General features: G+C 44.3%; 1 protein-coding gene across 4 annotated transcripts in view; it reads right to left on the bottom strand.

The window, feature by feature from the left end:
- Nucleotides 1-15,175, bottom strand: part of foxk2b (forkhead box K2b) — a 129,733-nt gene that overhangs the window by 38,661 nt on the left and 75,897 nt on the right. For all 4 annotated transcript variants that reach the window (XM_070857563.1, XM_070857561.1, XM_070857560.1 and 1 more), the window contains exon 6: nt 5,458-5,633. In XM_070857563.1, the coding sequence (XP_070713664.1) occupies nt 5,458-5,633 (176 nt within the window). The remainder of the gene's footprint in view (nt 1-5,457; nt 5,634-15,175) is intronic.

The following is a 15,175-nucleotide window of genomic DNA, read 5'->3' as shown; positions in this document are numbered from 1 at the left end:
TAATAATTTCAAACATTTTCATTACTGACAACCTTATTCAGTCCCATTATACTACCCACGTATATCCTGCATACTGAATGTTTTGGTTATTGCTTACACAAACTTGTTTAGTTACATTTGTCCTTTTATAATGGGCTCTTTGGTGAAGAATTACCAAAATTATAGCATCACTGCCAAGAATACATTGAGAAAGCCAGATGAAAGATCATGGTTTGTGGTATAGAGAGAAGACAAAGTAAATCACTACTAGATTTCATTGGTCCCAATTCTATCGACGACGGTGTTTGATTATACTAGTTTGACCAAATCGTGCTTTTTGTCATTGACATTATTATAAAATTCAAGGTTAAGTCTCGTCGCCGTGAGCATGCAGCAAACAAGCGCAGGAGCATGCAGCAAACCAGACTCCCCACCCACCCTTTCCTCCAACGACTGTCTGTCCCACCTGTGGGGTGGGGCAGACAGTGGTTGAAGGAAAGGGTGGGTGGGTAGTCTGGTTTTCCGCACGCTCCTTCCGCTGCCTGCGCTTGTTTTCTGCATGCTCTCGGCGACAAGACTAGAGGTGCTTAGCGCCCTCCCGGATGCTCTTCCTCCATTTAGGGCAGTCTTTGGCTAGGGACTCCCAAGTGCCGGTGGGGGATATTGCACTTTATCAAGGAGGCTTTGAGGGTGTCCTTGAAACGTTTCCTCTCCCCACCTGGGGCTCGCTTGCCGTGTAGGAGTTCCGAGTAGAGCGCTTGCTTTGGGAGTGTCGTGTTGGACATGCGGACGATGTGGCCCGCCCAACGGAGCTGATCACGTGTGGTCAGTGCTTCGATGTTGGGGATGTTGGCCTGATCGAGAACACTGATGTTGGTGCGTCTATCCTCCCAGTGGATTTGCAGGATCTTGCGGAGACAGCGCTGGCGGTACTTCTCCAGCGCTTTGAGATGTCTACTGTATATGGTCCACGTCTCTGAGCCATACAGGAGGGCGGGTATCACTACAGCCCTGTAGACCATGAGCTTGGTGCCAGATTTGAGGTCCTGGTCTTCAAATACTCTCTTCCTCAGGCGACCAAAGGCTGCGCTGGCACACCAACAAAATACTTCCATGTAAATACATGTACTTTTACATCAATATTAACCCAAAGCTATGTTTATTTATGGAGTATCATAGCAACTTCATAAATGTTAATGTCAAAGAAGAGTGGGATAAAGGGTACCCTTGCCTAACTCCTCTACACCATGCGATTTATGGCAGCAGAAGCCATAGACTTGTAGGCTTCTGGAGGCAAATATTCTCAAAAGCCGCAGAACAGGAGGTATGTACAACCACCTACCAAGAGGAAGGGAATAGTAAATTTGAGAGGTGAAGGCATCACTTGATTCCACCTTTCCTCAATACATAGATTTGCTTTAGTGCCATTTTGAACTCTATTTTTCTCTCTCTACATTCAGGACATCTCGACCATAGGTTTTCAAACTGGGGTCCATGGTAGGATCCCATAGGGACTGTGAATACCATTCACCACAATCATAGTGTCTTGAGAATTCAGTACTCTAATTTTGTGTCTGTTTGTAAATGTTGACTTACTAGCACATTGTTTATATTGCTGTATACTAATAAAAAAAAAATTATTTCTGGAATTATGGTACTTTTTCCTTTGAGCAGCTTAGCCCAATGAGCAACTTGTTCAGAAGTTAGGGCAGGGGCTCACAATAGCTGTGTCAATATTTGCAGGGTTTCCCCCCCTCACCTTCAGCAAAGTTTGAAAACCATTGCTCTGGATCACGTGTGGTAGAGGACAAACTCCACTTTTGCAGTAGTTAAGTATTCAGTTAGTACTATTTCCACAACCTGCATATTGTGATTGTTGGCATACTGCATCTTAAGCTTTGTTTAAGTATTTTCTAACTGATCTAACTTAGCCTTGCTCACCTTTTTCTGCGTGGGTGATTAATATATTATCCTTCCTCTAACAAAGGCCTTGTATGCTTTCCACTCTGTACCAAGAGAGGAGGTGTATTTTTCATTAAATGTGAAATACTTTTGCATCTGTTTTTGATAAATTCTATACATTTGGCATTTTGATTAACGACACATCAGTGTGTCATTACATAATTCTAGGGTTTGTTATTACTGAAAACTTGACCACTTAAGATTACTTACCAAGTAAGTTACTGCCATCATTCTTCAAATAAAGTTCCAAACTAACTATGGGCATTTGTAAACATTCTAAACATCTAAAGTTTTATAATCAAACAACTGTCCGAGAGTATGCTAACCTGACTCTACAAAATTATCTATGCAGGCAAAAATGTTTACACTCCAGACCAGAAAAAGCAGTATCTTTGTACTCATCGTATTGGAAAGGATAGGCTCAGGCTCAAGCCCAGTCCCCTTCCCCCAACAAAAAGATTAAGCATCTGCAACGCAGTATACGATATGTGCATTATTACAGAACCACTTACTAGAATCTATGGTGATTAAACGTTGCAAGTTGGAGAAGTGCCCGGAGATCCACGGATAAAGCAGCACCAGTGCCCAAAATTGACTAGTGGCAGCGGTGCTATATAAATTATTGTGTCACATTTACTTGCAGGTCAAGAAAAACCCAAGTGATGTTCAAGATGAGACCACTGCCCACACAAATAAAGTTTTCCTGGCACAAATAACCCTAGAGCACTCAATGAAACCGTAAACCAACATTTGCCTCAAAGGCAGGTCCAGAGAATTACATCTTCAGTAACTGAGCCAAGTGGGTAAGTATGCAGGAATGCTGATTAGACAACAGCATAATGACTGCCCCAACAAAATAAAGCTCCACATCATAAAACACAAGTTTTGTAGGAGGGAGAGAAAGTGGCCATGAAGAAAACTTTACGTTAGGGGAGCCCTTCTACCTCGTAAGCTAAGATCTGATTGCCCGAATAGATTTCCACAGGACAGTTGTGAATGCCAACCTCCTCTACCTTGTGCCTTCTTCATTTCAACATCCTTCAGCGACTGCTAAAAAGCACACACTTTCAAAACTAATTGTGGAACTGTGGCCCATTTTTCTTAGAAAGTATTCTAGAAGATCCAGCATGCGATCATGTAACCGAGCTTTAAGTACTTGGGAAAATGTTGGAGTCCATTATTAAGGAAGCAGTAGAAGGACATTTGGAAAAGCATAATTTAGTCAAGTAGAGTCAGCATGGTTTTATGAAAGGGAAATCATGTTTGGCAAATTTGCTGGAGTTCTTTGAAGAAGTAACGAGCAGGGTGGCTAAGGGGGAAACCAGTGGATGTGGTGTATTTGGACTTCCAGAAGGCATTCGATAAGGTGCCACATCAAAGGTTACTGCACAAGATTAAAGTTCACGGGGTTGGGGGCAATATATTAGCATGGATAGAGGATTGGCTAATTAACAGAAAACAGAGCGTCGGGATAAATGGATCATTTTCCAGTTGGCAAACAGTAACTAGTGGGGTGCGCAGGGGCCTCAACTATTTACAATCTATATTAATGATTTAGATGAAGCGACCGAGTGTAGTGTAGCCAAGTTTGCTGATGATACAAAGATGGGCGGGAAAACAGGTTGCGAAGAGGACACAAAACATCTGCAAAGGGATATAGACAGGCTAAGTGAGTGGGCAAAAATTTAGCTGATGGAATATAATGTGGGAAAGTGTGAGGTTATCCACTTTGTCAGAAAAAATAAAAAAGCAAATTATTTAAATGGAGAAAAATTACAAAATGCTGCAGTACCGAGGGACCAGGAGGTCCTTGTGCATGAAACACAAAAAGGTAATATGCAGGTACAGCAAATAATCAGGAAGGCAAATGGAATGTTGGCCTTTATTGCAAGGGGGATGGAGTATAAAAGCAGAGAGGTCCTGCTACAACTGTACAGGGTATTGGTGAGGCCACACCTAGAGTACTGTGTACAGTTTTGGTCTCCTTAGTTAGGAGGGATATACTTGCATTTGAGACAGTTCAGTGAAGGTTCACTAGGTTGACTCCTGAGATGAAGGTTTTGACTTGTGAAGAAAGGTTGAGCTGGTTGGGTCTGTACTCATTGGAGTTCAGAAGAATGAGAGGTGATCTTATTGAGACATACAAGCTAATGATGGGGCTCGACAAAGTAGATGCAGAGAGGATGTTTCCACTGATGGGGGAATCTAGAACTAAGGGGCATAGTTTTAGAATAAGGGATCACCCATTTAAAACTGAGATGAGGAGGAATTTCTTCTCTCAGAGGGTTGTAAATCTGTGAAATTTTCTGCCCGAGAGAGCTGTGGAGGATGGGTCATTGAATATATTTAAGGCAGAGATAGACAGATTTTTGAGCGAAAGGGAGTAAAAGGTTCTGGGGAGCAGGCAGGGAAGTGGAGCTGAGCCCATGATCAGATCAGCCATGATCTTATTGAATGGCAGAGCGGCCTCGAAGGGCCAAATGGCCTACTACTGCTATTTCTTATGTGAATATATATATAGATATTTTTTTTTTTAAATCATATTTTTTTCTGCAGTTCCTGAAAATGAACATAATTTCCTCTCTAAACAGATGCCCCACTTGATTAAATTTGGATTCGCTGTTTTTGCTGATCAGTAACCATACAAAACAGAATTATTTCAAGAGGAAGGGCAAGTTCTAATTTTTTGACTTTCTGGATTTGCAGGAAGCAGATATACCAAGTTCCCTAGCTTTATTCCTGGGGATTAGAATAGAAACTGACCAGAGAGTCTCCCTCATTTATAGGATATGCCTTTGTGAGATAGATGTGATTATTTTCCTACAACTTTAGTCTGGGCTCAAAAGGCTAACAGAATGTCAGCATACAAACCAAATGTTTATGGGGGGGGGGGTGAGGGAGAAGTTAGCCTTGGATACTGGAATCAGGTTTCAATGCAATGTTAAGATGTAGTTTGAAGACTTTCTGATGCAATGAAAGAGTTGACAACCAGTGTCGAGGGGGCATTTAATTCCTTTTCACTGTCAAGTACTTGATTTTGGAGCAAGTAGCAAACGTTTACAGCTTTGATTTGAGAGGTATTTGGTTAGAATAACAAACCTCCATTACAAAACCATTGCTAACAAATCAAAACAACCAAGATGCTCAGTTTTATCCAGAGTAATTTCTATAATCATAGAATATGAAATGCAGATTTTACCATTTAACTTTATTTTGTAGAGAAAGAAAGGAAATTTAGTTTATTTTCAACTCTTGTATAGATTGCAGCTCATGTCAGTCATTTTACAGTTTAGGTGACTTGGGGTTTCAGCTCAACAAAAATGCAACTCATATGTATGTTACAACCAAAACAAAAATTAAAATTTGGTTCAAGTCCTAATTATAAATAGGAAAAAGTGGTTTCATAACTGGATTAAAAAGTGAAAGAGTTCCACAGCATAAAATATTATCCCGTCCTCAACAGTGGCTTAATTAATAATGCATTAGCTTATAAATTTGGATTTGTCGAGCACTCACCTGGTGCACTCTGAGCATATCTTGCCTCTTGTATTACGGCTAACTTAGGTTGCACAGTGCTAGTTTCATGATCTGTGGGGACTGGAGAGCCTTCCCTAGACAGGCTCTCTGGGGTTTGCACACCACTGGAGTGGGATGAAAACACACCAGGGTGGCTTGGAGAAGCTGGTGCACTTCTGTGGCAGAAGAGGAAAAAAATACATGAGCATCACTTAAGTATATACCAAGAAAACATTATAACAGACTGGCAGTTTAACTTCATTTGACAAACTAAAGCTGGAATACTTGATGTTGGACGATCCTGAAAATACCAATATACATGTTAATGAATTGGAACTCAAACATTTCCTGTGCTCAAAACAGCAATCAAAAGTTACTCCCCTAAATAATAATCTATTTCAAACTCGATTTAATCTTTGGCACAGTGATAGCAAGTTGCATGTCAACACTAGTACGTACAAGTCAATTATGAGTGCATAAATTGGATTAGAGTTCACATAGTGCATGCATCCAGGTCACATTCTGATCAATGGCTAGCCTTCATGCAAACAGTAGCACTTTGTTTTATATTACTATAACTCAAAGATGATGAAACGATTAGAATTTTTTCTTCACTCCACATATGATTCTTGGGAGTATTTTACAATTAAATTTTGTTCTTGGGGTTGGGGAAGAAGTGAATGCATTTTTTAAAAGATTGTTCTTGAATAGCTTTAGCAGCTTAACTAGGCACTCATGCACAACACCTGCGAACCCAGACATTTCACTTCACTGGGAACTATTTGATAAGTAGAATATTTTATTAATTAAGTCAGCTTAATTCAGTTGGGAACCCTCTTGTGTGCATCAGTTGGGTGGCAGTGTGAGCTGTGAGGAGGATGCTATGAGGCTTCAGAATGACTTGGATAGGTTAGGTGAGTGGGTAAATGCATGGCAGATGAAGTATAATGTGGATAAATGTGAGGTTATCCACTTTGGTGGTAAAAACAGAGAGACAGACTATTATCTGAATGGTGACAGATTAGGAAAAGGGGAGGTGCAACGAGACCAGGGTGTCATGGTACGTCAGTCATTGAAGGTTGGCATGCAGGTACAGCAGGTGGTTAAGAAAGCAAATGGCATGGTGGCCCTCATAGCGAGGGGATTTGAGTACAGGGGCAGGGAGGTGTTACTACAGTTTTACAGGGCCTTGGTGAGGCCACACCTGGAGTATTGCGTACAGTTTTGGTCTCCTAACTTGAGGAAGGACATTCTTGCTATTGAGGGAGTGCAGCGAAGGTTCACCAGACTGATTCCTGGGATGGCGGGACTGACCTATCAAGAAAGACTGGATCAACTGGGCTTGTATTCACTGGAGTTCAGAAGAATGAGAGGGGATCTCATAGAAGCGTTTAAAATTCTGATGGGTTTAAGACAGGTTAGATGCAGGAAGAATGTTCCCAATGTTGGGGAAGTCCAGAACCAGGGGTTATAGTCTAAGGATAAGGGGTAAGCCATTTAGGACCGAGGTGAGGAGAAACTTCACCCAGAGTGGTGAACCTGTGGAATTCTCTACCACAGAAAGTTGTTGAGGCCAATTCACTAAATATATTCAAAAAGTTAGATGTAGTCCTTACTACTAGGGGGATCAAGGGGTATGGCGAGAAAGCAGGAATGGGATACTGATGTTGCATGTTCAGCCATGAACTCATTGAATGGTGGTGCAGGCTCGAAGGGCCGAATGGCCTACTTCTGCACCTTTTTTCTATGTTTCTATCAGGTTATGGGTTCCACAACCACTCCAGCATGAGCATAATCTAAGCTAACAACTAATGTAGCAATGAGTGGTACTGCATTATGGGAGCTGCCATCCTTCAGATGAATGGTTGAACTGAGCCCACAACTGCCTGTTTAGGTGGAAGTTAAATAGTTCATAATATTACTCATGTGCCACATAAACACCAGCATAGACCTGTTGGGTGGAATGGCTGGTTTCTGTGCTGTAAATGATCAATACAATTATATTTAATTACTCAAAGAATATAAAATTCTCCTGGTTTCTTCACCAACATTCCTCTCTCACAACCTCATCAATAACTCATCTCCAGAAAGAGACAGAGACATTCATCTCATTGCAGTCTGTGGGATCTTGTGTGCATAACAGTCACGGCATTTAATAGTAGTACAATGAATGTAAAGGAGTTAGATGTTTCAGAAAGATGTCAACATAAATTGGGCCCTTTTATATTTATATCTTCTGTAGTTTGGATTATAAGATTCTGGTGAGGTACATGATCATTGCTGTCCCGTGATCTAAACTACAGAAGTACTAAATGTAAAAGCATCATATAAAGTGATCTGCAAAGAAAGCTAGCAGCAATTATCACATTTGATCATCAGTATATGTTTGCACAACCTTGCAATGGTAACTTAAAAAACACACTGCTGTGACCTGAGCTGATCAATTGGAATAGTCTTCAGCAGGAAGTTGTTACCTCAGACTGGTATCTCATCTCCATCAAAAGACTCAGAGGGAGAAATTGGCCTCCGTTGCGTCTCTCATTAGCACTTCCGGAGGGCGATAACTGGGCACTATCGGCTTTGCAATCGGGCACGGCGAGAGTACCGAAGCCCGCGTACCTCCCTTGCAGGTTAGAGGTGGTGGTAACCCTTAACGCCACGATCTCCTGCGTCCCGGAGATCGTGACGCCATCTGGTGCACAGCATCCCGGATGCTAACTTTGCTTCTGCCCCCTGCAGCATCGCCGGGTGTCAACACCAGTAGCTGCAGGAGGCATTGAGGTTGTCCGGCCGATTGGGGGAAGCAGTAGTTAAAGGGATTGCTGGTGAGGTAGGCGAAAATATTTTCATCCACACGCGGTGCACTTTAAAAAATGTTATACTGCCGTGATTGATCAGCCCTGCACTTTGTTAAGAGTGTTTCATAGAAACATAGAAAATAGGTGCCGGAGTAGACCATTAGAGCCTGCACCACCATTCAATAATCATGGCTGATCATTCACCTCAGTACCCCTTTCCTGTTTTCTCTCCATACCCTTTGATCCCTTTAGCCGTAAGGGCCATATCTAACTCCCTCTTGAATATATCCAATGAACCGGCATCAACAACTCTCTGCAGTAGGGAATTCCACAGGTTAACAACTCTGAGTGAAGAAGTTTCTCCTCATCTCAGTCCTAAATTGCTTACCCCTTATCCTTGCAGACCCCTGGTTCTGGACTTCCCCAACATCGGGAACATTCTTCCTGCATCTAACCTGTCCAGTCCCGTCAGAATTTTCTATGTTTCGATGAGATTCCCTCTCGTCCTTCTAAACGCCAGTGAATACAGGCCCAGTCGATCCAGTCTCTCCTCATCTGTCAGTCCTGCCATCCCAGGAATCAGTCTGGTGAACTTTTGCTGCACTCCCTCAATAGTAAGAACGTCCTTCCTCAGATTCGGAGACCAAAACTGAACACAAGATTCCAGGTGAGGTCTCACTAAGACCCTGTACAACTGTAGTAAGACCTCCCTGCTCCTATACTCAAATCCCCTAGCTATGAAGGCCAATATACCAGTTATAATAGGTGACTTTAATATGCACATAGATTGGGCTAACCAAACTGGAAGCAATACGGTGGAGGAGGATTTCCTGGAGTGCATAAGGGATGGTTTTCTAGACCATTAAGTCGAGGAACCAACTAGGGGGAGGCCATCTTAGACTGGGTGTTGTGTAATGAGAGGGGATTAATTAGCAATCTCATTGTGCGAGGCCCCTTGGGGAAGAGTGACCATAATATGGTGGAATTCTGCATTAGGATGGAGAATGAAACAGTTAATTCAGAGACCATGGTCCAGAACTTAAAGAAGGGTAACTTTGAAGGTATGAGGTGTGAATTAGCTAGGATTGATTGGCGAATGATACTTATGGGGTTGACTGTGGATGGGCAATGGCAGACATTTAGAGACCGCATGGATGAACTACAACAATTGTACATTCCTGTCTGTCGTAAAAATAAAAAAGGGAAGGTGGATCAACCGTGGCTATCAAGGAAAATCAGGGATAGTATTCAAGCCAAGGAAGTGGCATACAAATTGGCCAGAAATAGCAGTGAACCCAGAGATTGGGAGAAATTTAGAATTCAGCAGAGGAGGACAAAGGGTTTGATTAGGGCAGGGAAAATGGAGTACGAGAAGAAGCTTGCAGGGAACATTAAGACGGATTGCAAAAGTTTCTATAGATATGTAAAGAGAAAAAGGTTAGTAAAGACAAACGTAGGTCCCCTGCAGTCAGAATCAGGGAAAGTCATAACCGGGAACAAAGAAATGGCAGACCAATTGAACAAGTACTTTGGTTCGGTATTCACTAAGGAGGACACTAACAACCTTCCGGATATAAGAGGGGTCAGAGGGTCTAGTAAGGAGGAGGAACTGAGGGAAATCTTTATTAGTCGGGGAATTGTGTTGGGGAAATTAATGGGATTGAAAGCCGATAAACCCCAGGGCCTGATGGACTGCATCCCAGAGTACTTAAGGAGGTGGCCTTGGAAATAGCGGATGCATTGACAGTCATTTTCCAACATTCCATTGACTCTGGATCAGTTCCTATCGAGTGGAGGGTAGCCAATGTAACCCCACTTTTTAAAAAAGGAGGGAGAGAAAACAGGGAATTATAGACCGGTAAGCCTGACATCGGTAGTGGGTAAGATGATGGAATCAATTATTAAGGATGTCATAGCAGCGCATTTGGAAAGAGGTGACATGATAGGTCCAAGTCAACATGGATTTGTGAAAGGGAAATCATGCTTGACAAATCTTCTGCAATTTTTTGAGGATGTTTCCAGTAGAGTGGACAAGGGAGAACCAGTTGATGTGGTATATTTGGACTTTCAGAAGGCTTTCGACAAGGTCCCACACAAAAGATTAATGTGCAAAGTTAAAGCACATGGGATTGGGGGTAGTGTGCTGACATGGATTGAGAACTGGTTGTCAGACAGGAAGCAAAGAGTAGGAGTAAATGGGTACTTTTCAGAATTGCAGGCGGTGACTAGTGGGGTACCGCAAGGTTCTGTGCTGGGGCCCCAGCTGTTTACATTGTACATTAATGATTTAGACGAGGGGATTAAATGTAGTATCACCAAATTTGCGGATGACACTAAGTTAGGTGGCAGTGTGAGCTGCGAGAAGGATGCTATGAGGCTGCAGAGCGACTTGGATAGGTTAGGTGAGTGGGCAAATGCATGGCAGATGAAGTATAATGTGGATAAATGTGAGGTTATCCACTTTGGTGGTAAAAACAGAGAGACAGACTATTATCTGAATGGTGACAGATTAGGAAAAGGGGAGGTGCAACGAGACCTGGGTGTCATGGTACATCAGTCATTGAAGGTTGGCATGCAGGTACAGCAGGCGGTTAAGAAAGCAAATGGCATGCTGGCCTTCATAGCGAGGGGATTTAAGTACAGGGGCAGGGAGGTGTTGCTACAGTTGTACAGGGCATTGGTGAGGCCACACCTGGAGTATTGTGTACAGTTTTGGTCTCCTAACCTGAGGAAGGACATTCTTGCTATTGAGGGACTGCAGCGAAGGTTCACCAGACTGATTCCCGGGATGGCGGAACTGACCTATCAAGAAAGACTGGATCAACTGGGCTTGTATTCATTGGAGTTCAGAAGAATGAGAGGGGATCTCATAGAAACGTTTAAAATTCTGACGGGTTTAGACAGGTTAGATGCAGGAAGAATGTTCCCAATGTTGGGGAAGTCCAGAACCAGGGGTCACATTCTAAGGATGAAGGGTAAGCCATTTAGGACCGAGATGAAGAGGAACTTCTTCACCCAGAGAGTGGTGAACCTGTGGAAGTCTCAACCACAGAAAGTTGTTGAGGCCAATTCACTAAATATATTCAAAAAAAAGTTACTACTAAGGGGAGCAAGTGGTATGGTGAGAAAGCAGGAATGGGGTACTGAAGTTGCATGTTCAGCCATGAACTCATTGAATGGCGGTGCAGGCTAGAAGGGCCGAATGGCCTACTCCTGCACCTATTTTCTATGTTTCTATACCATTTGCCTTCTTCACCGCCTGCTGTACCACATGCCAACTTTCAATGACTGATGTACCATGACACCCAGGTCTCATTGCACCTCCCCTTTTCCTAATCTGCCGCCATTCAGATAATATTCTGCCTTCGTGTTTTTGCCACCAAAGTGGATAACCCCACATTTATTCACATTATACTGCACTTGCCATGCATTTGCCCACTCACCTAACCTGTCCAAGTCACCCTGCAGCCTCTTAGCATCCTCCTCGCAGCTCCCACCGCCACCCAGCTTAGTGTCATCTGCAAACTTGGGAGATATTACACTCAATTCCTTCATCTAAATCATGAAAGTATATTGTAAATAGCTGGGGGTCCCAGCACTGAGCCCTGCGACACCCCACTAGTCACTGCCTGCCATTCTGATAAGGACCCGTTTTATCCCGACTCTCTGCTTCCTGTCTGCCAACCAGTTCTCTATCCATGTTAGTACATTACCCCCAATACCATGTGCTTTAATTTTGCACACCAATCTTTTGTGTGGGACCTTGTCAAAAGCCTTTTCAAAGTCCAAATGCACATCCACTGGTTCTCCCTTGTCCACTCTACCAGTTACATCCTCAAAAAATTCTAGAAGATTTGTCAAGTATGATTTCCCTTTCATAAATCCATGCTGACTTGAACCGATCCTGTCACTGCTTTCCAAATGTGCTATTTCATCTTTAATAATTGATTCCAACATTTCCCCCACTACTGATGTCAGGCTAACTGGTCTATAATTACCCGTTTTCTCTCTCCCTCCTTTCAGGCTGACCATCACAGATGGCAGGTGCTGTCGTTGAGCAGTGGATCAATTTTCTTGCAGAGCCCTCAGCAATGGCCCTTCCCTTTAAGGAAGGGAAGCAGCCGGTGATCCCACCAGCACTGGACATTGTGCAGTGCTCTGTCACGACCACCCCTCTTGCCTGGTTTAGCACTCTGAGGGAAGTGCTCCACTTTTCCCCCTGGAGTGCGAAACCGGAAGTTCACATCCGCTAGAATTGGGGTAGTGCACAGCGATACTTTTGTACCCTGGCAAAAGTTATTGCCCTAAATGGGGCACTACGAAATTTCTAGCCCCCAGACTTTATCTGGCAGATTTAGTGCTGAAAAATGCAAGCAACTAAGACCTCCAGTCCTACTTGAATGGAGATTAGTCAAAAAAAAATAGATCATCAAGCAATAGTCAAGCCATTTCCATAACTAAGTCCTAATATGAAACAATCCCATCATAGGTTGCCAGATATAGGGTTCAATTTGCCCCAGTTCTCTGTGCCGTTTTTTTGGAGTAAATTAAAATCTCCAAGTTTCCACGTCAGTGTAACTCAGTTAGTTACGTTTTTTTAGGTTTGGATTTTTTTTTGCATAACCTGATGTGCACGCCAGTTTTTCACATTTAAGCAAATTTGGCTAACTTACATTTTTACTCGGATGTCATACGTGACCACTCCCAAAAAACCTTCAGGGCACTTAAGATAAAGCAGCGCAGCAGAAATACACCATTGTTTTTGGAAGGAGTCAAGGTGGCAAAGAATATACATCATGAAGCTTAATTTTTTCAAAGTCAAAAGGGAGAAAATGGAAGTCTAATGCAATTCTTTAATTTTTGATTTTTTCCCCCCCAAAGTACCACGCCACCACCGAATGTCTCACCGGGCTAGAGAGCCGGAGTGTCGACCGGCAGAATCGCTCCCTCGCCCAGACACAGGGGCTCGGGTTCAAAAGAAACACAGGGGGGCGCGGGCAGGGGGGAAAGAGAAGCTAAACTGAAGGGATGAGAACCCTTCGGCTATTCAGCAGCTTCAAAAGAAGCCCGGGGGCGGGGGCGCAGTGGAAGCCGAGCCCGTGTCCGGGCAAGGGAGCGATTCTGCCGGTCGACCCTCAAGCCTGGTGAGGAGACGTTCAGTGGTGGGGTAGTACTTTGAAAAAAAATCAAAAATTGCATTAGACTTCGTTTCTTCATTGAATGCCTATCTTCCTGTTCTAAGCAAGCCAATTGCGCATGCGCAGACCAGGGTGTGGTTCATACTAGGGCGTCGACCTTGGGGAGAGAGAGGATAGAAGGTGCGAGTGCTTTGTCTTGCTATTTTGAGCTTCTTGCAAAGCTACAATTAAATTATGGGGGCAATATTGACAATGCTATACCTCGTGCAAGCCTTCTGCATGATTGTGCTGCGGAGGAGACGATAGATTAAACATCATCACCTGAGGAACCTCAGAACACGTAGTATGATGGGCAGGAGGCCTTACCCACATTGGGTAGATCAAGACAGGCGTTCATGCCAGCACCTGAGTGATGCAGACTGTGAGAAGGCTGCGTTTCTGCAAAGAAGTTGCAGCCTAAAAGCGTCAGGAGGACTGCTTTGTCAGTTGAAGTAAAGGTTACAGCTGCACTTTCATTTTATGCATCTGGATCATTCCAGGCCACAACTGGGGATGTGTGCGCCATTTCTCAACATGCAACACATATCTGCATTCGGCAGGTGACTACTGCACTATATGCCCAGAGGAATGACTACATAAAGTTCCCCATGACCCCCCAGACAATGCGTGACAGGGCTGCGGGCTTCTCCAGGATTGCTGGCTTCCCAAAGGTGCAGGGCTGCATTGATTGTACCCATATCGTCTTGCGAGCACCTTTGAAGGATTCTGAGAAACAGAAACAGAAAAGGTTTCCACTGCGCAGGCATTAGGTTCCACCCCCCGAAGCTAAAGGGCAGGCTGTGCGGCGCCAATTAAAAAAATTAGAACGGGGAAACTTTCAAGTTATTTTTTTTGAAGTAGTTAGGGCCAAAAAAAAAAACAGGCGTAACTCTTGAAATACGCCAAAAAAGGGCATTGGGGAAAATTGAGCCCATAATTCCAGTAATTGTTTTAAAATGCCAACTTAAATAAAAAGGCTCCAAGAACTGATAAAAGACAGCCAAATATGGCAACATTGGGCCCAATCTGCTGCACCTCTATGGCTAAGGCATGACTGATGACCAACCCAGAACAAATGGGTAGCAGAAGTGCCAATTAAACAAATCAAGATCAGAGCACAAGAAAATTAAACTACGTCTTCAAACATTCGATCTTTGCTCCCTCAAGTCCAAGGGGTACAGATATGAGTGTACCTGGCACATAACCATCCAGCACCAGATTCGCTGGGCCACTATGGGCACAAGTTTCCACAAGAAAAAAAACGGGCACCCCTCCGAGCTGGGCGCCCGTTTTTCGCGCCTAAAACGGCGTCTAAAAAAATCCTCGGTAGTCTGCACCTACTTACAGGTCCTCTGGCCCTTGGCGCAGTCAGCACGAGCTGTGGGGGGGCGGAGCCAGGTCCCGGCGCTGAAAACAGTGCCGGGACCTCTGCACATGCGCGCTACAGTCGGCATGCAAGTGCAGTAGCTCCAGGCGCCGAACTGTGTGGGAGGGGCCCGAAGCGCGCAGCCCCTAGCCCTATGACCTCACGGGGGCTCCTCCCACGGCCAGCTCCTGCTCCCCGCCTGACCAGAACCGACACTCGCTCGCCACCCCCCCCCCCACCACCAGACCCGACCCCCGCTACCACCCCCCCCCCCACCGCACCGACCCGAGACCCGCTCCCCGCCACCGACTGACCCGACCCGCGCTCCTGTTCCCCGACCCGACGCCCCCCCCTCTCTCTCTCCCCCCCTCCCCTCT

The sequence above is a fragment of the Pristiophorus japonicus genome, chromosome 16 (genome assembly GCF_044704955.1).
Source record: "Pristiophorus japonicus isolate sPriJap1 chromosome 16, sPriJap1.hap1, whole genome shotgun sequence".
NCBI classification, from domain to species: Eukaryota; Metazoa; Chordata; class Chondrichthyes; family Pristiophoridae; genus Pristiophorus; species Pristiophorus japonicus.
This window is presented reverse-complemented; position numbering and strand designations above follow the sequence as displayed.